General features: G+C 38.3%; 2 protein-coding genes across 3 annotated transcripts; one reads left to right on the forward strand and one right to left on the reverse strand.

The window, feature by feature from the left end:
* Window positions 1–336: 336 nt before the first annotated feature.
* Window positions 337–19491, forward strand: inpp5l (inositol polyphosphate-5-phosphatase L). 2 transcript variants are annotated; one of them, XM_086076390.1, is made up of 17 exons: window positions 337–810; window positions 1740–1786; window positions 3257–3298; window positions 3933–4033; window positions 4364–4451; window positions 10999–11062; window positions 11481–11584; window positions 11751–11803; window positions 13627–13746; window positions 14114–14198; window positions 14264–14353; window positions 14458–14532; window positions 14651–14724; window positions 14803–14914; window positions 16319–16387; window positions 16468–16527; window positions 17637–19491. In XM_086076390.1, exons 4-16 carry the CDS (start codon window positions 3999–4001, stop codon window positions 16507–16509), a joined length of 1011 nt encoding a protein of 336 aa, XP_085932516.1. In that variant the 5' UTR covers window positions 337–810; window positions 1740–1786; window positions 3257–3298; window positions 3933–3998; the 3' UTR covers window positions 16510–16527; window positions 17637–19491. The 2 variants fall into 2 exon arrangements, with proteins under 2 accessions (XP_085932516.1, XP_085932515.1); XM_086076389.1 differs by lacking the exon at window positions 1740–1786.
* Window positions 19492–19744: 253 nt separating this feature from the next.
* On the reverse strand, window positions 19745–22488 carry nkx6-3 (NK6 homeobox 3). Its single transcript, XM_086076391.1, has 3 exons — window positions 22071–22488; window positions 20523–20689; window positions 19745–20270 (listed from the first exon to the last, which is right to left on the reverse strand). Exons 1-3 carry the CDS (start codon window positions 22486–22488, stop codon window positions 20043–20045), a joined length of 813 nt encoding a protein of 270 aa, XP_085932517.1. The 3' UTR covers window positions 19745–20042.
* Window positions 22489–24138: the final 1650 nt, after the last annotated feature.

Here is a 24138-nt window from a genome sequence, read left to right on the forward strand (position 1 = left end):
TTAGTTTTTAACAGGGGAAACAAAAGAGAAGACTCGATTAAAATGTCTCCAGTAAAATAAAATTACTACTTCCTGTATTTTTCAGATCAGCGGTGTGTTTGTGGTAGCATGAGTGATGCGTTCAGGTTCTTCTGTTTTTAAAATAAATCGCTAAACCCAAGACGTTTTCTGTACCATACGTTTTTGTCCCCTTGTATTACCAATAACACACGTGAACGTGACATCATTAGCTGCCGCGTACTGTCAAGAAATTAGCGCAGTTCGGTGTGTTATGTTCAAATTTATTTTAGTGACGCTAAGACGCCTTCAAGATTCCCAGCGCAGAAATGGGCGGAGCGCCAATGTTCATTTAACGCAACACGACTTGATCTTGCTGTTAGTAGTTGGTTCTCGCAGGCTGGCCCCTCTGCTCAGTCTCACAGCTTTGGCTTTAGTCAGCTTACTTGTAGGGTGCTCGGAGATTCACGCAAGAAGAATACTGAATATTTTTGGTAGCTCCGGCTGCACTTGACATGGCAGTGAGCGCCTCTGCTGCGTTTGACAACCGAAGACCACAGCCCGCTCTCAGCAAACGTGGACCAGAAAGCGGCACAGGACCTTTATACTGCTATGCTAGTTTATTTTAAGAGCTAACTACTCTAGTTCTCACAATAAGCCTTTCTAAGCTGCCGAAGAAGTCGCTTATAGGCCTGATCGTGTAGGAGATTGTGAAGTGTGTGTGTGTGCGTGTGTGTTTTATGTGACTGGACCATGGAGACACACACCGAGGTGCTTCTTGTCACCGCAAATGTCGGGTCACTCTTCGACAATGTAAGTAACCTGGCTGTTGTCAATGTACAACTACACAAAACAGATCCGACAATATTGCTTTTGTTTCATGTTGGCAATCTTACGTAGAAGTAAAACTGTATTACTGTATTTCGAAAGGGCGCCATTTGATCAACACGTCACGATTTTATTGTCACGCGCACACCTTTACGTGTTGCGTAGAACCTTACGCACACGCAAGGTGTTTTTACACTTAACGTCACAGTACACCTTCAAATGTTTTTCTTTTTTTCCAATAAGGTTCCACACAATAGCGTTAATGTTTTGGAGCAGGATGATATTAATCAAGTCATTGGTGACCTGATGGTGATTCACACGTCAAGGCCTGTACGTGTTTACGTCATAAGTTCCCGATATTTCCAGGTCCAATTCGTCAAGGGTTTTCACCACATTTCCCAACACATCTTTTTATTCTACAATTTGAATTACTGTAACTTATGCTTCCAATATAAAAAAAAACTATCAAGTACTTAATAAATTGACTATAACATGAGTATAACTACACGGCTAAAAGTCTTAGACCTAAGGATGAGTTTAATTGAGCTTTACCTCAACTCTTAGTGAACAAAATAAGATGATTGCACAATATAATATCCGAAACACATACATTCAGGACTGGTTGTTATAAACAATACAGCAAACATTCACTTTCACACATGAGGACATTTGAGCCTTTAATGGAATTGAAAGGAAGTTGAAGAAGCCTACCTGGAGAAAACCCACACAAGTACGGGGATAACTTGTAAAGTCAACACAGGAAGGACAGAGCCTGGATTTAGACACCCCCCCCCCCCCAACTCACAACTGTAAGGGGGATGTTCTTACCATTCATCCACCGTGCCGTCCTCTGTGCCTTAAAAAAGAAGAAGCAATATCTAAGTACATTATGTTTGTTGTTGTTTTGATTGTAGTTTGAAGTTGTGTAGAACTACACTACATTACTGCGTCCAATATTTGGGTAAGTAAAAAAATACTAGCTCTCAGTATGATGCAACAATACTGCATATATTTTCAAATTAATATCTCTCAGACAGTATCACTATCAATCAAACCTGAGCATTATTTTCTTTATTTTTCACTTCCTGGATGTGTAATGGCCAAGTGTCCCAATACTTTTGTTGTTGTAGATCTGTGATGGTCATGTAACTGTTTTCATATTATTGTAATGGTTATTTTATTGCATGATGGTTATAGCAATATACAATATATATATACATATATATATATATATATATATTTTGTAGGTTCCAGCTTTATTTTCAGTAGGTTTTAGTTCTGGTTGGACTGACAAAGTTCTAGGCGAGATCAAGTGATTCTCTAAGATCATGGAAATTTGGCTCAGGCCCATGTTTCCGGGTGCCAGATTGAGGTCCAGTGGCAACATGTTAGATCCCATTGTGGGAGATATGTAAACAGATGATTATCTTTACTGAGAGATTTGAGCTTTTCTCGTCGAATACCGCCCACCTCCATTCGTACAGGATAAACAAACACAACAAAATATTCATCCAGATTTGAGGATATCGGCGCTCTTTGATGGTTTTGTTTTGTTGTTAAATGTCATAGCTAATTATCATCATCATCTTAATGATAATTATTCTTCAGGTCAATAAAACAGAGGTAGCTAAAAAGTGGTATGCAAAATAATCACTGGATTAGATCAAATTAAAATTTATAACATTTAAAACATGACAGAATCAAATATACTAGAAGGAAGCTTATGGCTATGCTATGCTGTATGTATGTATGTATTTTGGTTGTGTGTAAAACTGTACTGCGTCACTAATGTTTTAGTAACGGCTCTCATGATAATAAACAATGATACATTATTAAAAGGGGTGTGCCAAAAAATTATCATAAGAATCGCGATTCTCATTTAGTACCATTCAGAATCGATTTTAAATGTCTTGCCTTTGTCTGTGTGTGTCTTTATTTGGAGCGCTGTTCATGTTGTACCCGGTTTGGCCACTAAGGGGCAGTGTGGTTCCACGCAGTCTAATACACTGTTAAGTTGTGGCCACATTAGAGAGTAGAAGGAAAACGTCACGATCAAGTTATTCCAATAAAAGTTTTTTTTCTCAGCGTGGAGCCGTTCTTTTGAGTGATAAAAGTGCCGCGAGTAGCGCGCTAATTAGCATTAGCGAGTCAGAATGGTGTAGATCATTACAATTCCTTGCACATCTATAGATTGAAGCAAAAATCATCGTGATCATTTTGAATCAAAAATCTTTCTTAATCGAAAAACGATTCTGAATCGAATCAAATCGTGAGACATTTAAAGATTCCCACCCCTAATTATTAATATCTCTTAGACGTGTTGATCAAAACTCACATTTATTGTTGACACAGCATGACAATGAGCTATTTGACTGTTACTATAGTAATAATGGTTGGATGGATAATGATTGCATTTTGTTTCATGTTATAGGTGGGAGAAATCCAAAATGAATGGCTACAGGAGTTATACAAGGTATGTTTGCATTAACACAAATGTCACAAAAAGTTGAGAATACCGAAATAATGATCTTTTCTCAGTTTAGTCACAAATTACTCAGTGTGAAATCCGGGCTTGTTTAATTGAATACAAGACTGATACACTCGCAAGAAGCCATGACGTTTTCTGTTGTATATGGCAAAAGATGGACGCACGTCTTTTGTTGTACTTTATGCCATCTAATGGAAGTACATTTAATTGGTCGGTCTGTCACTATATGCCGTTGGCTTGGCTAGATATACAAATATATATATATATCCGTGATTAATAAATAATAATTGTCTGATAAATGAAGTAAAACTGAATATTATCTCCTAGAACACCTCATTCTCTCTCAGTGCGCACATATGCGCCACAGTACTCTGGTTGGGAATCACTACCCCATGACGCACACTGTACATACATGACTGCTTCATGCACAATGGAAACGGACACTGTGCTGACTATTGATAAGAAACGAACCAATGGGTGGCTGGTATGTAAACGGAGTGGCCGAAAATTTCCACCTGAATGACACAAAGTGGAAAATGACCCTCGTCCTGTAACAAACAAATGTGACTTCTCTGCTTATATAATGTCATGGTGTGGTGCTTTGCTTTCTGTGCAACAGACCATCCGCACCTACCAGCCACAGTTCATCGCCCTGCACTTTCAGGAGGTGGGAGGGAAAGAGTACATGGTCAACATGGGCCACGCAGAAGAATTCTTTTGGTAGGAAAATATAGGAGCTATGAATAATCCGTTTGTTTGCGTTTGTTTCGATAACAGCAAAAGGGGTCATTGTCTTGCATCCAAAATGGGCGGCGACTTTAAATGTTTTCCCATTATCAGTCAGTCCAACTTTCTTCCACTTGTTTGCTCAAAAGTGTAAATAACTCATTACAAATAGTTATTTTACCGACTAATAATTCAAAACCTGTTAATGAAGGTTTGTACTAAATGGATTTAAAACAAATCTGCGGGATTTTTTTCCCAGTTTCTCTGCTGGACAAACAAGCTGCAGTTCAGCACATTTGCCGATAACTGCTCTGTTATTTTCAGGAGCATTGAGTCCAGTGAAGAACTAAAAGATTTTGACAGGCGCTGCATTTACGTGGACAACCAGTTTCAAGCAGAAGAGCGTTTCACGGTGAGAAACATGCCAAAGCTGTGAAGTGCAGTAGTTCTCAGAATTGTCCTCTAGATGGAGCCCTCATCCTGGGTAGAAAAAATGACACGCAGTCAAACTGACCCCTTAATAGTTTACCGCTATTATCAGAATCGCTTTCGTTAATCATTTCCAGTGTTGGAAATTTAGGACACTTGGTCCTGTTTAAAAAAATTATAATATTGTTTTTAAATCCGTTGTTTTGATCTGACAGCTTAATTTATTCTACTAATATTTATACCACCAAAAATAGTATTAATGTTTAACATCATTCAAAAAGTATGAATTTTAGAAAGTGATCGTATTCCCTTAAAATCCTTTTTGAAGATTATTATCCAACACGTGAAGCATCTCAACTTTAACTGTGATTAGTAATAGCATTAAATGTCTTTCAAAACTTTCCTCAATGAAAAAAAAAACCTGTGCTTGTTGCATAATGTCGCATGTTGGATGGTCGAAATTACTAAAGGATGAAATTAGTGATGTACCTTCCAAAACTTTCTCAACACTTGTACGACTGCATTTTACATCTTGTGTGCTTCAGATGTTGCTATGCACAATATGTCCAATGGATATAAATAGTAAACACCCTTTGGTTGAAATGCCAGTGCATTGTGGTCTTAAAATACGACCATGATAAGATTTCTGATTTTTTAAATACTTTTTATTGTCCATCATTTTTAGGTCTTTTAACCTGTAGAAGTCAAGTGATTAGAACAAACTGTTAGCACAAATGCGCACACCCTCTTATAACTGGAGATGTGGCTATGTTGTTTATAACTATTCAGTCACTTTTAAAAATGAGAGTCAAAACAAACCTGCCACAAAATGCCTTTGAGGGTGTGCACACTTGTGTAACCAAATTATCACCATCTTTGATTTTACTTCCCGGTTTGAGAAGATTTATTGTTTTGTTTTGTTTTGTGTTTTTCAATTGTGTCGTAGTGGTGGATGACTGGTGAGCACATCTGCCTCACAGTGTAGGTCGTGGGCTCTGATTTTCCTGTCTGGAGTTTGCATGTTCTTCCCGTGTCTGTGTGTGCTTTCTCCGGATGCTCTGGTATCCTCACACATTCTATAGACACGCATTGTAGATTAATTGGAGAGAAATTGTCCATAATAGTGTGAATGTGACTGTGAGTGGTTGTTGGTCTCGCAGAGGACACCTGTCACCAGCCAATCGCAAGGAGCATACAGACAAACCACTATTCACATTCATATTAACACTCAATTAAGTTAGGGTCAAAAGTTTTGTACTTGAAAAAATAAAAATTGAAACTCAAAATTGTTGTGTTGATCTTAAATTTAGCAAAATATAAAAATGTATTCAAAATAAAAATAAGTGTGTCATTTGGTCATTCTTTTGAATAAATTATTTATTTTCACTTTTCGCTTCCATATATATTTTGACATTTGAGGTTTTATTTTTTTCAGTGGCATGTTTTTTTTCCATTTCAGATTCAGATTTTTTTTTGTTTAGTTTCAAAACAAATTTTTTCAGTTTGAAATTGTTTTTCACTTTCAGATCTCTCACTTTGTTTGTTTTTTCAGTTTCAACCTTATTTAAAATTATTTTTTTTTTTTTAGTTTCAGACTTTTGACCCGAATGTATACGTGGGGGCGTGGTATCAACTGAGAGGGGCGTGGAATCATGAGTGACCGCAGCACAACGTGCTTTGAACCCTCCCCCGAGTGACAGTGCCTTCAGGAAATGTAGGAACGTGTACTTTTCGGCCACTTGTATGAATATTGCCGTGACCGTCAACTCGTGTCAGAACCAAAATGACAAATTCTGCTCAACTGATTATGAACTTATTCATGGTGTAACCGATAAGGCGCTCACCTTGTAAGTGTAGCGTCACGGGTTACCCGGGTTGTCTTTCTTCAACTATTAACCCATACTCCTCCCAGGTGATCCCTTTGCCCCGAAATCTGACAACAGGGGCCAGTTGGCTTGTTGGTTGCGGAGCCAGAAGTCAAAAGGACAAAGTCAATGGCCAGGTGTGCGGGTGACAGGGCCAAGTCAATACATTTAAGTCCAGATGAAAATTATTGATCCCAGCCTATTTGTGCACAATAAATAAAGTGTGTGAGGCCATGGTGGCAGCTGGGACTAAGTTTCCCCCTGCACTCAAGTGTTCGCACCCTCCACTCTTTGCCCTGAGAGGGATCTCGCACCCCCAGCCCATTCACGCTGTGTAGCCTCATTCTCATTAGGGCCGTGCCACCTGTATTGATTTTCAATTTGTTTTACGTTGGCTGCAGATCATCAGTTACATGCCTGAGAGAGAGAGTTTGGTGTGTGTGTGTGTGTGTGTGTGTGTGTGTGTGTGTGTGTGTGTGTGTGTGTGTGTGTGTGTGTGTGTGTGTGTGTGTGTGTGTGTGTGTGTGTTTCTCCTTTCAGACGGGCTGCAAAAGTAAATGGGACAGACTTGCATGCATTTTCAGTACAAATGACATTTTGATAAAAAATCACTTGTAAGTCAATATTTTTTTTATTAAACTGTGCACACACTTGATTGATGAAGAAGGTGCTGGCCGGAGTATATGGAGCAAAATGTGTGCGATTTTTTTTGCACTATTAAAACTCAACTAAGCCAAATTTATCCCTGTAAAGCCTGAACCATGAAATATATGAGAGAAAATTCTGACTTTGTAAATAGGGTATTTATTGGTTCTTTTGAACCAACAAACCAAAAAATCGAAAATCAACTTCCTCATATGACTTTTGATTTGTGTCATATTTGATACATCCGGTCACAATGCTTTATATTTGTACATTTGTAACTGTCAGAAATATAATAATAAGCAGACATACAGACATATCAAACATATTAGTATTTCCAAAAATCAGAACGAACATTTCCCACTATCAATAAGCAGAGGTGGCAAATCCAGGTACAGAAAATAGAAATCCTGCCACAGTTTGGCTTTAGCCCCTGATGCTAGCTAGCTAGCTGCCTAGTTAGCTCCCATGGTGCTTGTTTACCTGCTAGGGAGCTAGCTAGCTAGCATCAGGGGCTAAAGCCAAACTGTGGCAGAATTTTTACTTTCTGGACCTGGATTTGCCACCTCTGTAATTAAGTATGAGTATCTTGCCTTTCTCAATTTGGGCGATCTTGCAAGGTCACCGGAAAAGCCATCAGCTGGGTGATACTACCCTCTAATGGAATATCCATGCAATGCATGTGTCAGATCAAATACGTCAGGGTTTTAATGGGAAAACAAATTATACTCATGAAATAGAGGGCTCAAACGGTCTTGTATTTAATATGATACATTTGGCGTTATAGGGTTTGAGTTTATTGTCCCAGCTTGTGCAACATGATTAATTTGATGATAGGAAAAGTTTGATGCAAATGTTTTTTTTTATTAACACTTTTTCTGTCCACACTGCAGCCATGAGTTTGGGCAAGTTGCTCCCTAATTGCTGCTCGCTGACGCAAAACACAGAAACACCTCTGTTTTGTTAAATGAGAATGACTTTGGCACAGAAGAGTAATGATGTCTTGTGGGAGGTGTGTGTGTGTGTATGTGTGTCTGGGGGGGACTTGCACAGTGGTCCGTCACGCCCCGAGCCCCCTGAGCAATGGCTGATTTTTCTTTTGCCGCCAGTCCCTCCAAGCAATGTTGGCAGACAGCAGCAGGCCCACTGCTTAATACCTTTTAAATTGTTTTAATCTTCTGTCTTTATTGATCTCGCGGGACACGATTAATCAGATCAGTGGAGCAGGCAGTTAGTACATTAAAAATTGTCAGACCATGTTAGGGATGATTGGGTGTGAAGTGCACTTACAGGGTGGGGGGCTAGTTGTAGTCTCTTGTATTAAGTTGTAGGTGTCTTTGGCAGAGTAACAAACAATCTTACAGTATCCGTCATTGTGCGAGAATCACACAATGGCGAAACAAACATCTCAGTTCATCAGCTCACCTGTCAGCTTGGGATGATTTCTGCGGTTTTTGTCACCACATTTTGGCGACTTTTTGCCTTTTTGTTTGTTGGCCAAATCAATGTTTTCGCAGTTTATAAAAAGCTCACACAGAGGGCCGAGCATTGCCGCATTGAAACAGTAAATGTTCTACGATGCTCAAGTTTATTATTGCCTTCATGGAATGTGTACGACCTGCCACCTTTCAATCACATGCGGATGATGGCCTCACTCACCAGGCGCTTTGAGCACCGTATTGTGTCGATATAAGCGCACTGCATTTACCATTTAATACCTCTCTGACAGCCTGAGAGATCAAAATTGAGCAATTTTAGCTTAAAAATCTTTATACTCTTTTATTGAGGTACTCATATTCCATATCATTATATATGTATGCCTTGAGAAATGAGATGAGCCTTAACTCATTCACTGCCATTGTCGGCTAAAAAACATTTTAACTATTTCTATTAGTTTAAATGTTTTTCTCACTTTTGGTAACAAGTATGAAAACCTAGATTTTTAAAAATTGTATTAGAACAGATATACAATTTGTGATTAATCTAGTGAAGTCATGCGATTGATTACAATTAAAAATTTTAATCACCTTGACGCCCTTAATTTTTAATAATCTTTTCTTAAAAAAAATAAAAAAGATTATTAAAAATTATTATAATTTTTTTTTAAATGTAAAGATTCAAAAAAAATATGGGCATCAGGCGATTAAAATTTGTAATCATAATTAATCAAATGACTTTACTAGTTACCTCACGATTAATCACAAATTTTATATCTGTTCTAAATGTACAAAAAACGGTTTTCATACTCTTGTTAACAAAAATGGAAAAAAAAATGTTAATCTAATTGTTCAAATGAATTTTTGTTGTCTATAGCTGTCAATGGCAGTGAATGAGTTAATTAATGAGACCCGTGATTGAGATATTCACTCGCAGCGTCGAAGAGCGAATATTATCCAAAAACTGTTGCAGTAAATAAATAGCCAGTCTTAATAACTATAACCAAAACACTGCATTATATAACTATGATAATGCAAACTATTTATACTTACGTTGTATTGTATCGGTATCATTAATGCAAATTAAAGTAGCACACAACACATTTACTAATTCACAGAATTATTATCAAATACATGAATATTATTCGTGCCGTGTCCGGATGTGGATACAGAGACCACACTAATCCAATATTTATACAACTAAAAACTTAAAAATTTAATGAATTGATGGAGTTTAACCGCCTTCAAATAATGTCATTATGAAATTTTACAAATTAACAAGCATATCAAAAAGTGAGTACTAATTAAGAGGAACAGATATTTTTTCCTAATCTAAAAACAGAACAAAACAAAAATAACGATGTATTTCAACTCATGGTGTCAGTTTGTGGAACAATCTGGATTATAAAACCAAATCATCTCAGTCCATTTCTATTTTTTTTAAATGTATAAAAGCTTAATTACTGGAAAAATACATATTCAGCAAAAGGCAATGCTCTTGAATCATTTTGTTTGTTACCATAATAGCATTTTGACTGCTTAATGTCATTTATTTTGTGTTATTATTACTATTATTGTTATTTTTTTCATTTTTATTAATTATTTACTTTCTTTTTGGATCAGAGGCAGATAGAAGATAGATAGAAGTTTCACTTCTTTCTGTCCCCTTTCATTTCTTTTTTAAAGAATGAAATAAACTTTTTAAAATTGAATTGAAAATTGAATTATTATGTAAAGGTGAGGGTGTAATGGTACAATAAAAGCCCATTTGTCCTCTTTAAAACAGTCTTCATTTCAGTTCCAAGAATAAAGTAGTTATTGTAAATGGAATAAAATAGAATGATCCTTTTGGGGGGGGGGTGCTGATATTGATTACTAGTAGTAGAGGACAATAATCGCTTTCAGTAAAAAGTGGAGGAGAATTTAAAAAGAACGTTTGTTTTATTTTAATTTTTTTATAATACAAATTAATTAATTTTAATTAATTAATTTTATGTTAATTTTGTTAAAGCATGTTTATTTTTTATTTTATTTAAAATTTTAGACAATATACATCTTTGTTTTAAAATTCTAACAAAAAGTTCAGGGATGACTGAAATGTTAAATAAAGTAAAAAGGTACCGAGAGTTGCCAGGTTCAGCAGCATCTCTTATAAAGTTAACAGAAAACTTACATCAATAGTTCCCTGAGGTTAACACAGTTTTAAATTGGTCTCTTATCGGCTGCCAGATTTATTTATTTTTTAAAGGCCCAGCTGATGATTGCTCTCTTCATAATGCTAAAGACCACTGATGCATTGTGATATTGAAGGGATTATTCCTTCAACACAGCTGAATCCTGATGATCCTGATCATATGAATCAGGTGTGTTGGAGGAGGGAAACATCCAAAACAGGCAGGATAGGGGCTCTTGAGGACCGGGCACGATTACGTGTTTAGACTGTTTCTCTTCATCTAAATTGTGTTGCATTGCTTTTAACAGTCTCATTATATTGAATTATATATGTCATTTGTTATTGCTTTTTTTTTTAAATGTTATTTCAGACATTATAATGTCACTCCTTCTTGTCCTGTTCTTTTGCATGTAGGCGTTGGGCAGCATGTACTTCATCCACAAGTCATTGAAGAACATCCGCCAGTATGACTTCAGTGGTAAAACAAACTTGATTGTGATTAAGCACATTTCTTTAGCAGCTTGTGATGAGCCTTTAATAGCTACAACCCAACTCCCCGTCCCCCGTCCCCCCCAGGCCCTCGCACCTTTGCAAAGTGGCGGAATTTTTAAAGGCGTCATTTTCCACCTGCATAGTCCAGTCACGTTAGGCGTGAAAAAGCTCCTCCGAAAAGCTTATGGAAAAACCATAAACATCACGGAGCTGCCACTTTTCTGTTTGGTCCAAACTGATAGTCGCTCAGCAAACGCAGTCTAATGGCTCCTTTATAGATCCCCCTCATCACGTATGCCGCACTGATGAGGTTAACACCGGTTTATTGATTGCTGTTTGCATGTTTGCTCACTCTTTTATATGACAGCCGCCTGTCCCTCCCTCTTCGTCTTTGCCCCTCACAGTTAAGGATTTTAAAGCAGTGCCGGGACTGGACAAGTATGTGGGCTCTCTGGATGGGGTCGCCAGCGTGGAAAAAGAAAAATTCCCAAAGAATTTCTGGCCTGATGTGAGTGTTTGTGTGTATTTGTTAGGCTGGGTGTAAAAGGGAGATGTTTGGACAAATGAGTCTACCGGGAAACGGCGGGGCCGTCTGAGATCAATTATGTGAAAGGATCAATAATGATCCGCTTGGCCGCTGTTTAGTGACTCTTGCTAATTTGTCTACGTTGTAGTTCAAGTGGTCCAGGAAGGGCTTCATGAGGACCCGCTGGATCATCCACGGCCGGTACGTGCATCACACTAATCTCAGCTGATCCAATTCATACACACTCGCCAGTCATAATATTAGGTACATCTGAAATCCAGTCGGAGATCATCATGATCACTTTTGATTGACAATGTCTGGAAAATTGATACATTATCAATTTACCATAGACGTCTATTCATTCATCACAAAAAAAGGGTGGTTTGCGCTGTTGTGGGCATGTCAAACTGGCAAGAAAAAAATATAATAATGCGTATAATGATGCCCGCTGTTGTCCTATTTAGGAATGAAATACGATGAAATCCATTACACGTCCACGGAGCTCGGGTATCATCTGCTTGAACCTTGATCACATGCACCAAAATTGCGTTAGACCGGCGGTCCGCAGCTGTCAAAATTAATAGATTAATTGAGGATCAAATTAATCAACAACTAGTTGAACTCATTCACTCCCGGCCCTTTTCACTGAAGGAACCCCCTTCGCTCCCGGCTGTTTTACTGGATTTTGATTGATTTTGCAAGGCCCACAGAATATTCTGTTCTATTGCTATAAAAACATGGAACCTACCAAAAGAAAGATTAGAGTCATTTTTCTATCTGTTTCCGTTTTGCAGCAAGTAGCCTTAGAATAGAGCTAAGTTTCATCTTTATTCACAAATCTGTTTAGAACTGTGGGTAAATGAGCTTATTTCAACATGGCCCTGGTTGATCTCTTTTGGTCTGCTGCCACCTGCGTTTTTACTCACTACCATTTCTTCATCCGCTGCATTAAAGCCATCTGTATGCTCTACCATAATTATTATTTTTTAAACATATAAGTACGTCTTTGGGACACTTAAAACATTTAAGATAGAAGGTATTTATATGTTTTTGGGAGCAAATGAGTTAATAATCGATTAATAATTTGGAGCCATTTTTTCATTTAAAATTGTCCAAATCCTCAGATTTTAGCATATCAACAGTCATTGTTCACTGATTCCAGTTTATGAAAGAAAACTGAATATTTTCTGAGTTTAATAGACATTTGCAAACATCTGTTGACCGAACCGGTAACATAGTACAACATCCACCCCCTTTTTTTTAATCACTATAGGAATACCAAGTATGAAATAAACACCAATTACTGGTTAATAAACAGTAATCAGAGATAAAAATGCTTTTGTAATGCACTTTAATGCAAAATTCAAATCAATCCGATTAGTCGATTAACAAATTGAATAATCGACAGATTAATCGATAATAAAAACCATTCGATAGTGACAGCACTACGGCGATCTGTATACATTGCGCTAAAAGTTAGACGCGGTCTGAGGAGGCATAGTTTTAGACTGACTTTCAGCCAGGAATTTGTCAAATACGCAGGGCGGATGTCAAAGGTCATGCATACCTTTGCTATGTCAGATTGGCCGGCAAAGTGTAGAGCGCGGCTTGCACCTGTACGAAAATTAGGACATGGCAACATTTTCACATGCAGCGTCTATAAAAAATAGAGCTCATATGGACAAACAAGCTATTAGTAAGCGTTCATTCACACCTGTGGGCAAATTAGAGTCTTTAAATAACCTGTCATGCATGTCTGCGGAATGTGGAAGAAAGCTGGGAATAACCTCAACAAACGCATGAAACATCACACTTTGCCCAATACATGCTATCCACATACGGTGCAATTTAGAAGAAATATGTTTCTGACCGTTTTGCTTTGACATGCCATCATATTTACAGGTATGTGTGTGTGTGTGTGTGTGTGTGTGTGTGTGTGTGTGTGTGTGTGTGTGTGTGTGTGTGTGTGTGTGTGTGTGTGTGTGTGTGTGTGTGTGTGTGTGTGTGTGTGTGTGTGTTCTCAGAGGTCTGGACCTCGTCAACATCCACCTGTTTCACGATGCCTCCAACCTCATTGCCTGCAACTCCAGTCCTTCTATTTACTCCGCCAACCGCAAGAACGCGCTGCGCCACGTCATCAACAGGTCCGAGTTGCAGCCGCGACGTCAAAACATTCCTGGGCAACGGCCAATAGTCATTTACTCCCAGTTGACTTTCACCAGGGTGCTTCTCATAATTTGCGTCAAATGTGTGCGATCCGTAAGTGGCCGCAGTCTTAGTTTGAATTTGAGTGTGGGGGGGGGGGGGATGGTACAAAAATGTAAAAAAAGAAGTTCATGTTTGAAAAATAAGACAAACTTTAGGCTAACGTCTTTTTGCTTTGAATATGAGTGTTGGATATTCATCAAAAGTATGATGTCATTTTGAAGGTCATTTTCCCCCCAACAACCAGCTCATCTACAAGCCTGTGTTGATTTTTCATTTTTTTTTATTTTTTTTTTTTTTTTGTAGGATTTCGGACAACTGCCACACGCCGATGCCTTACTTCCTGTTTGGAGATTTTAACTTCCGTTTGGACACACTGAATCTAGTCCAGGTATGCTCAAACCATGCTGCTGTCTTTGCTATTTGACCGACGCTCTTGTGCGTGCACGTGAGCAGCATCTGTCTACCTCGGCGGAAGTCCAGACCGTGAAGGACAGCAGCAATGAAGTGCAGAAAATCATCTGCGAGGAGAAAACTGGCCGACAGGTGTTTAAAAAAAAAATATATATATATATTTCCCAAAACAAAAACAAAAAACATTTGTTTTTTTTACGTCAATTCTTCTTACAATGTTGTTTTCTCATTGCCAGGTGCTTCTGTTGATTGAGGACAAGCTCTTCGCCTACCTGTATCAGGCCGTGTTCAGAGAAGACAACGGCAAAGCGGTGAGATGATCATCCAGGTTTTAAATCAAGACAAGCAATCCAGCAAATTCTATGATAGCCAAGGGGGGGGGGGGGGATGTGGATGTTCATTTAAAAAAAAGAATCCTCTCCATTCCAGCTGCTAAAATATGACAAAGAAGTCACGGCCTTCCACGATGTCGTTAGAGAAGAGGAAATCCAGTTTCCACCCAGGTGAGATTTTTTTTAATTTGACCTCTCTTGTAGTTTGAACAGACTTTTATGTTCGATGTCTGTCTTTCCTTCTCGCAGCTACCCTTACAGTGAAGAGTACACCAAACCAACCCAGTACATGAGCACTCGCTGTCCTGCATGGTGTGATCGGATTCTCATGTCACACTCTGCGCAGCAATTCGTCCACGGTGTAAGTCAACCGATGCGGAAATCCTTACCATAGCGCCACCTATTTATAAAAAAAAAATACAAAATTAAATACAATAGAGATATAATAGTTTGGGATTTTTCATTATAGTTCGTTTTGATATTTTTGTGACTTGTTAATTAAATTTTTAGGATAGGATTTGCTAGTTTTTCGTTTTTCAAAAATGCTTCGTTGTTGTTTAGTTGTTTTGTAGTTTTAGTATTAGTTTTAGTTCCCCCCCCCCTTCTTCTTCTTCTGTAAATATATATGGATATAAATAAATATACCACTGGCATCAGGCCGAAACCTAAAAACAACAAGGAGAGCAAGCCATTTCCAACACTTTAGATTGGTCAATTATTTGTAAAATTAACATCTACACGTGTAATAGTATAGATTTGATTTGGGTTTTTTTGTAATGTGAAATTTCCGAAATTGTGACTTGAACCAATATATTATAAATAAAGCTGTACAATAATACTGAAATAAATACATTTAGCTCATTCACTGCCATTGATGGCTATAAATGACAAAAATTCATTTGAACCATTTCCATTAACAAGAGTATGAAAACCTAGATTTGTTAACTAGTGAAGTCATGCGATTAATTACGATTAAAAAAATAATATTTTTTTTTTTAATTGTAATTAATCGCATGACTTCAATAGTTAACTCGCGATTAATCGCAAATTTTACATCTGTTCTAAATGTACAAAAAAAAAAATCTAGGTTTTCATACTATTGTTAAAAGAGGGAAAAATGTTAAATAGAAAATAGAAATAGTTCAAATAAATTTTTGACGTCTATAGCCGTCAATGGCAACGAATGAGTTAAAATAAACCCCTAAAGCCTCAGCCTAGGTATGGAAACAAAGTCACTTTCACTGCAATAATAGCGATTAAAAGTTCATTAATATGATAAATAATTTCAAAAGCATAAAATGTAGTTAGTAATCATTTTTAAAGTACTCTCCTTTTTACTTTGTTGCCGTTTTTGTTTCCCCAATTTTAGTTTTAGTTTTTGCTAACCATGATAACCAAATTTGGGGTTTTCATCAGGGTTGGTAAAAGGTTTCAAAAGATCTTCGCAGACAGTGAAAAATTGTCTGAACATGTTCAAAATGTCTTTGCCACAAGTAAAAATCGTTTGTGAACATCTTACAGAATCCTGACTAAAATGCAAAATTTGCGGCGTTCGCCAGCATTCACCGCTCAGTGAGATGCCATCTTCAAGGGCCTTCAGATTTGTGAAAAAGGCTGATGCCGATATTTGTTAAAATGCCAAATATCGGCACCAATAATCGGCCCAGCCGATAATCGGTCTATCTCTATTTTAAATGTGTTGAAAGTGCGTGTGAGGGAGTCTTATCACTGCTTTGTTATTAATGACACTTTCTTCTCTTCCCAGGGCGCCGACGGTGAGAGGAGTGTTATTTACGACACGGTGGGGCCGAATGTTTGTATGGGGGATCATAAGGTAAGGTTTGATCGAACCTGTCGCCGCCAACCAAGCAGGCATTTTGCATGCGATAACCGATCATTGTGTCTCTTCAACAGCCTGTTTTCTTATTCTTTGCGCTGAAGACAAATGAACATTGACTGGGGATCTTCTCTGAGGTGAGCAGCAATCTCGTCGTGATCCCCAGAGAGACATTAGCTAGACGAGGCCCGCAGTGTTGCCGTATGAACTAAGATGAAGTACCAGCGGGACATCAGCTCTCCTTTTGTGTGCACGTGCCATCAGCACCTTTCATTGAGGTTTTTTTTATTTTTTTTACCAACCTCTCCGCTGTCAAACTGGATTCACGACATAGTGCACTGCTAGCTTGGCCCACATTTCCTTCTGAATGGCCGACGAGGGAGAAATTCATTGTCCCCAACTGAATATTGGCATTTTTATGGCCATGACTTTGTTTTGTTTTGGTTAAATTAACTCTATTAGGATAAAATACTTCTTAATGATAGAGACAATTTATTCTTACAAGCACAGTTTGCTGCACGTAAATTTGTATTAATATTAGACCGCGTGGAACCACACTGCCCCTTAGTGGCCAAACCGGATACAACATGAACAGCGTTCCAAATAAAGGCACACACAGACAAAGGCAAGACAGTAAAAAATAATTTAAATAAAATCGATTTGGGGACATTTAAAATCGATTCTGAATCGTACTAAATGAGAATCGTGATTCTTATGAGAATCGATTCTTTGGCACAGCCCTAATACTTAACATTTGGGATGTAACAAACATCACGATACGATAAATATCACATTATTGTGGGGAGGTTGGCAATGTAAAAAAAACCACAATATTATGTTTATAACAACATAACAGCTGTGACAAAGAAATAGGCTTAACAATGTCATTGTCATGTGCTCCTTTTGGCTCGGCTGAAACGTGAAAAATAATGTTTTGGATGCAAATGTTGAAAACGAATTGCTATTACAACCGCCGCAGTGGCCAAAACATTCCTAATTAAAGTTAAACGGCACTAATAAAAAAACCACCAGAGGGAGCTGGATCTGCACAAATGGAATACAACTTTGCCTTTTTAACTGATGTGCTGCTTTTAATATCGTAGCATGACGACGACGATATCGAGGCAACTTGCAAAATGATGATTTCATCTCAATTTACCCGCAAATGTATGTTTTGTATGAATGGCAACGGGTGGATACACAGTCATTCAACTTGTCGGCGACAATATTGTTGTGTCTTCTAAAGGTGCAACAACATCCTCAGAAAACCGGCACAGCATCCGAGGAAAAAAATACAAAGCAGAAGTAGAAGTTGATTCAAGCTCAAGTGAAAGCTCGCCCATCCTGATTTTTCACGTTCAAGACCTTCATGTGACCTTTTGACATCTTTTTTTTTAGCATATGTGATTATTGGCCGTTGGACTTCACCGCTGAATCTCTCAACATATTTTATTAGTCGCGTGTTCAAAACTTGAGACGTAGAATGTTTAACATGCTTTTGTTTCAACTGTAAATGTTCTTTTGTTTTGGATTTTTATATTTGTAGCTATTAACTGATATTTTGTTTTTATGCTCTCCGCTGTGTATTTTAACATTTTCAGACTTATTTTATGCACTTGTATGTGTTTTGGAGGGGCAAAGACACTATGTAGAACGGCATGTTAACGAAAGTATTCTTTTTCAAGTTTCGCACTTTCCATCCATCCATTTTCTTAACCGCTTAGACCTCAGATTCAAGTTTGAAAAATGCTTTCAATTGCTCAAACTTGTCGGACAGGTTACACGTGTTAAAACACGGAGCTGTGTTTTTCATTTCATTTCTTCCTCTGTCATTACAAAACTTCCATTTGTTTTAACGCATCAGCATTTCTTTAAATGTGATAAAGAAAATGGTAGCGACATGTGAATAAGTATTTGATTTTATGTTTTATCCATCTGAAAAATATATTTTTTTTGGGGGGGGGGCAATGAGTAAGTGTGCACGTTCCTTATTTGTTGCCAAATATTGACTGTGCTGCACCGAATCAATTCGAATGGGTTACTAATTGTACGTTTGACGAAAAATATGTCAAAAAAAGATCAAAAATCCAATTTGAGCATAGATAATGAAATAAAGCGCTTTATCTACACTATATGTTGTATAAAACGCTTTACCAAAATCATCAGAGTTTACAGAGGCCGGCGCCAACATAGCTGCATCATCTTATGAAAAGATTTTCTTTTTCCTTCAAATAACTTACTTTAACCTTGAAAATTCCAAAACAATTACAACCCTGTCCTGAACCCGCACTGCCTGCACCAAAATGAAGCGACTGTAGCACGACATCATCCCCCAAATTCATCAAATCTTAATACAGTATTGCATTTTTTTTTCATGTTTTTCGCATTGTGATCACTTAATTACTTAAAACACCTACAGAGTTGATGCCTTGCAACATCTGCCTCACAGTTCTGAGGTTTTGGGAATTGAATCCCGGTTGCTCTGAGACATGCTTATTAAACATTTATACACAGAAAAGACCAGACAAGTATATGAATATATATTTTATTGAATTATATATATTATATGTTTGATTTGGTATTGGAGTAATCAAAGAGTAATTGAAAGTAATCAAGTTACTTTAATATTATGGTACTTGGATTACATGAGTAACTACATTTTATTTTATTTTTTTAAACAGGCAACTAACTGCATCGGGATACATTTTTAAAGTAACAGTTCTCACACATCCTCACAAGAACGTACAACTCACAAGTCAGACGTAAGCTCAAACCTTCTCTGAAAATGCTGCATCCAAGCGCAAAAGCAGTCAAAATCAATGTGTTATGTTCAGGGTGGGTTTCCTGTTAAACTGCCCATGAATTTCATTTGTGGGATTTCAAATGTACGTTTACCAGAATTTACTCCATAAAGTCTTGTGGGCTATTATGGAGTCTGTGTGGTCAATAAACTGGTGAGCTTTTATTGATTTCTTTCAATTTGATCACACACACCCCACATGAGCAAAAAAGCAAGCTCGTTTTATTTGAACTGTCACCTGCCAGCGCATCATTTGTGTCCACTCATTAAAAATGTGAGAAATGACACAATTTGCCCCAAATATGGTTTTATGTCATTTATTTTTTTTACATTAAGTAGTTGCTATTATGTGTTTTTTTTTATTTTATTTACAAATATCAGACTTTGGATATAATCGATAGTCTACATCACCAACCACAATATTTGGTACAACGGCTCAATCAAGTGAGATACAAGATTTTTATCAAATGTCTGCCTATTCAACTACAGGATAACAATGCTTCATTTTGAATAATTTATGATCATTATTGTGGTTGTACTGAATCATACTGAGTGTAAAGCTAAAACCTCTCAGCATGATGTAGTGGAGGTCTAATGATGAACACAATAATATCGCAGTATATCATCAACTTTCTCAATACATGTGGCTTTTATGCTTAAACATTTTGAAAAACAACCCTAATAAAATAGAAGGTTCCTTTCTTGAGAAATATTTCTGTGTATCCAGTTCTGCTGAAATTAAGCAAATAAAACATTTATTGGTGTCAAAACCTGCAAATAATATCCCGTCTACACCTTTTTTGCAGTCTTTTCAAATACAGTACAATACGCGTGTACGTACACGAGCACGCGTCACATAGGGTGAGGGCCGAGGCGCAGGACCGAGAAAGCTCTGCGGTGCTTGCGCAGCAGCAAGCGAATCTTGTCGTCGTCAGAGTCCGGGTCCAGGGGCTTGTTGTACTCCTCGTCCTCCACCTCGTTGTCCGAGGCCTCCCCGGCCGGCCCCGCGTGGGCCTGCGTGGAGCTCGGCTCGGACGCGCTCTTCTTCCTCCACTTGGTGCGGCGGTTTTGGAACCAAACCTGCAGGGAAACGGGCACGGTTATGTAACAATGGCCCGCTCAACGTCTGTGTCATGCTTTGTCAATAATTGCCCATAATTACTCAGTCGCACACACCCGGCCCATCTGGCTCATTTGAGTGTTTACGGGAATCAGGCTAAGAAAACCCTATAAGAGATTTACAAACCCCTTAAACAACGATTTATGGATAAGCAACACATGAACTCTTTACGTACTGTAAGCATCAAATCAAACCAATAAGCAACAGTTCACCTTGACTTGAGATTCAGTCATGGCCAGAGAATAAGCCAGTCTGGCCCGCTCGGGCCCGGCCAAGTACTTGGTCTGCTCGAAGGTCTTCTCCAGAGCGAAGATCTGATGTCCGCTGAAGGTCGGCCTGGTGTGTTTCTTCCGACCCGACATCTCCACCAGGGGACCGCCTGAAAACAACCCGAAGTGAAACCAGCGCCATTCATGTTCCCACCATTTAGAGGAATCTTCGGTAAGACTGTTCCACATCTAAACGAAACACATCTCCATGCTGCCAATAAAAAACACCGGTCAAAATAGATTATACAAAATTTTATAATCAGAGATAAAAGTAAACTTTTTAGATACATTTTTTGCACTGATTCCGAATCTGCCCTCGTTTTTTCTGTAGTTTTTTTCCACTTAGTCTTCATAATAATAACAACAACGTTATTATGTAATATAGTCATATATTTATGAATTAAGGACTAGGTGATGCCACAGGTAAAGAAATGTTCCTGAAACAACATAGTTATAAGTGACAATGCATGGTGAAATCTATATTGCACAAACTTTTATAGTTCAAACGTCAACACGCAAATACAGAAAATATCACACAAAAAATGGATACAAATGTGCTCTTATACAGTGTAGTTATTTTAGTATTTTTTTTTCTTTTTTTCCCCATTAGGGTCACAGGTCAGCTCGACCCGAGCTTTTGGGCAAAACACTCTTCCGGCCAATCACAGGGCACAGAAACAAACACACACTTATGGAAAATTAAGAGTCTTTATTATATTTATTATATTATATTATATGCAACAAAAAAGTTGATATTAACATTGTTTATCCAAACTAATAATTTTTTTTAAATTTCTTTCAGTCTATTGGATCTCATTATGTCATGCCCAATAAAGCTAATGCTTAACTCATTCACTGCCATTGACGGCTATTGACGTCAAAAATTTATATATATACATTTATGATTAATCATGAGTTAACTATTGAAGTCATGCGATTAATTACAATTAAAAATTAGGAGCGTCGGGCAATTAAAATCGTAATTGATTGCATGACTTCACGAGTTAACTCACAATTAATCGATTAATCACACATTTGATATCTGTTCTAAATGTACAATTAAAAAAATTCTAGGTTTTCATACTCTTGTTAACAAAAGTGGAAAAAAATGTTAAACTAATAGTAATAGTTCAAATGAATTTTTGACGTCTATAACCGTCAATGGCAGTGAATGAGTTAATGGAGTGATCTCTGAGAATGATACAATAGTACACTATTGTTGAAAGAGGCGCAAAGCCATTGTGACATCATAACAAAGTTGGACCCGCTGCACAGCAAAAAATAAAATCTAACCTCGATTAAATATCTGAAATCAAGTGCAAAAAGTGTAAATACACTAGTTAAGACTTTGTTGAGACTTTTTGGGGGGTCAAATTTTCCTTTGCAGATCATTTAGCTTAAATGAAGTAATATATTCCAATCTATGACTTTTGCTTTGTTTTTGAAAGTCTGTTTTTGCAGCGTGCTCCTGAACGCGACGCGGGGACTCACTGTTGGAACACTGCTGCTTGCCTCCTCTCCAGTCGCAGCCGCTCTCGGCCCAGCAACTCAAGCCGCGACCCTTCATGGGGCACTCGCCGCCGCTCTTGACCGCACCGCTCAAGGCGGAGCCGTAGTCTCGGTTGTAATACACGGACGAGCCGGAGACGGGTGGTCCGAAGCCTCCCACGGTGGAGTAGCCGGAGAGGAGAGTGTTGGCGGTGCCCGCGGCGCCCATTCCCACCATGGAGCGACTCAGAATGTCACTGATGGCATGCGGGGTCCCCGGTGGCAGCTGGCTGCCGAGGCCCGCGTTGAGCTTGTAGAAAGAGTTTGGAACCGAGTACTGGCAAACTGGCGCCTTGAGCTCGTTGGTAAACTGGTTGAGGCTGTTGTTGAAGAGGAAAGAACTTTGGATGTTTGGATCCATGGGAAGGCTTGGTCTCAGCAACCTCCAGTAAGATCCAGTCAGGACCAACTTGCTGTCTCGCGAGGTCCAAATGCTGATAGACGAGATCAACTGCTCACCTCTCGGCAGCCATTGTAAGCCAGGCCATGGGTCCACGCGTTTTGAGAGACGGCGTCCAACTGATGCAGCTCTCCTTACGTATCATACATAAGCAGCGTGTGGACAAGAACATTGATAAAGACAAGTCACATTCCAAGGAGACCCCGGATTGGTCATAGCCACCGGGCCTCGCCATTGGTTGGTTGGCGAGAGGAGAGAGGGCCTGTAATTGGACGGCTTCAGATTAATGATGTTTTGAACAGGTGGAGTGGGAACAAGTTGATTTTTATTGATGGCCTGATGTGTTTGACCAAAGGGTGATGGGGGAGAAACATGTCTTGAATCTTGTTTTGCCTCCCATGGAACATCTTTTTAGATTTGGTGGATATCTTATGAATGTGTGCGAATATAGTGTTGTCTAAATTAAAACCGTTTGGCTTTGGTGGAAGTCATTAGTATGTGGAAAACACATAAAACACACTAAATTCATTATTATGCCATAAAACCGTATCAACATATAAATCTGCAGTAGCCTATGTGTCAGTGTATCATCAAAAACAGGATTTAATAAAAACTTGAGAGTGACAAAGTTAAAATGATGCCTTTAGCTAATATAGCATAATTGCAACCAGCAACATTAAGCTTTATCTTGAACCATTTTCTAGCTTCAACCTTTTGAAATATCAAAAGCGAATATTTTATTGAAGAAACTCTGGTGCCTAAAGTGTTAAAAAAATAAAATAATGGATTCAGTTTGAGCATAAATGTACATAATGCATATGGAGAGACCTGTCACTTAAAAAACACGGTGTTTGCTATATGCTGTGGAAAACATTTATTTTTGGGTGTATGAAAGGTTACTGTTTCACTTTTATTTCTCCTTGTGTTGATGGCTCTTTTTTATGTAACTTCTTACAGTGTGTTACAACACTATAAAGCAGAGGTGGGCATCGAGGGCCGCAGTCCTGCAGGTTTTGCATGTTGCCCTTCTCCAACACAGCTGATATATGATCAGCTCATCAGGAAGCTCTGCATAAGCCTGATAACGATCCTGTTGATTGGAATCAGCTTGTGTTGGAAGCGAGAAACCTCCAAAACCTGCAGGACTCCGGCCCTCGAGGACCGAGATTGCCCACCTCAGCTATAAAGTGTGGGAGGTAATCACAAATTAATGTCCACAACTTTGATATTTTGCTATTAATTCTAGTGTTTCTTGATAAATCAAATAAATAATTGGGAGTTTTACCCAACTAACTGAAAAACAAGGTACATGCATACTAGAATAAGTATGACGTCACTTTGATGAACAGAGATCAATTTTAATTGGGTAGATGGATGGGGGAAAATATACAAAATATTGCTCTTAGAAAGTCAGCCTTCATATAGTAACAGTAAAAAAACACACATTATTTTTCATGTTTCACGCACATTGAGCATAGAGGGAATCTCGGTGTTTCCCAGAAACAGTCATGTGACTGTAGTGAAAGGGAGAGTAAATCAAGTTGCAGCGATGTCATTTCCATTCCTGGCTTTTTCCTGTCACATGTTCTTAGTTGCCAGCCAATCAGGATG

Source organism: Leptonotus elevatus, chromosome 5 (genome assembly GCF_054856555.1).
Source record: "Leptonotus elevatus isolate MCC_2025b chromosome 5, RoL_Lele_1.0, whole genome shotgun sequence".
Taxonomy (NCBI): domain Eukaryota; kingdom Metazoa; phylum Chordata; class Actinopteri; order Syngnathiformes; family Syngnathidae; genus Leptonotus; species Leptonotus elevatus.

Bases quoted from the DNA above. Each gene is read 5' to 3' on its own strand.
- inpp5l (XM_086076389.1), top strand. From the start codon at position 751: ATGGAGACACACACCGAGGTGCTTCTTGTCACCGCAAATGTCGGGTCA. The intron at 11,063-11,480 runs GTAAAACAAACT...TGCCCCTCACAG, and splicing joins CCGCCAGTATGACTTCAGTG to TTAAGGATTTTAAAGCAGTG. The intron at 11,585-11,750 runs GTGAGTGTTTGT...TCTACGTTGTAG, and splicing joins CAAAGAATTTCTGGCCTGAT to TTCAAGTGGTCCAGGAAGGG.
- nkx6-3 (XM_086076391.1), bottom strand. From the start codon at position 22,488: ATGGATCCAAACATCCAAAGTTCTTTCCTCTTCAACAACAGCCTCAAC. The intron at 20,690-22,070 runs GTGAGTCCCCGC...GGTTGTTTTCAG, and splicing joins CAAGCAGCAGTGTTCCAACA to GCGGTCCCCTGGTGGAGATG. The intron at 20,271-20,522 runs GTGAACTGTTGC...GTTTCCCTGCAG, and splicing joins TGACTGAATCTCAAGTCAAG to GTTTGGTTCCAAAACCGCCG.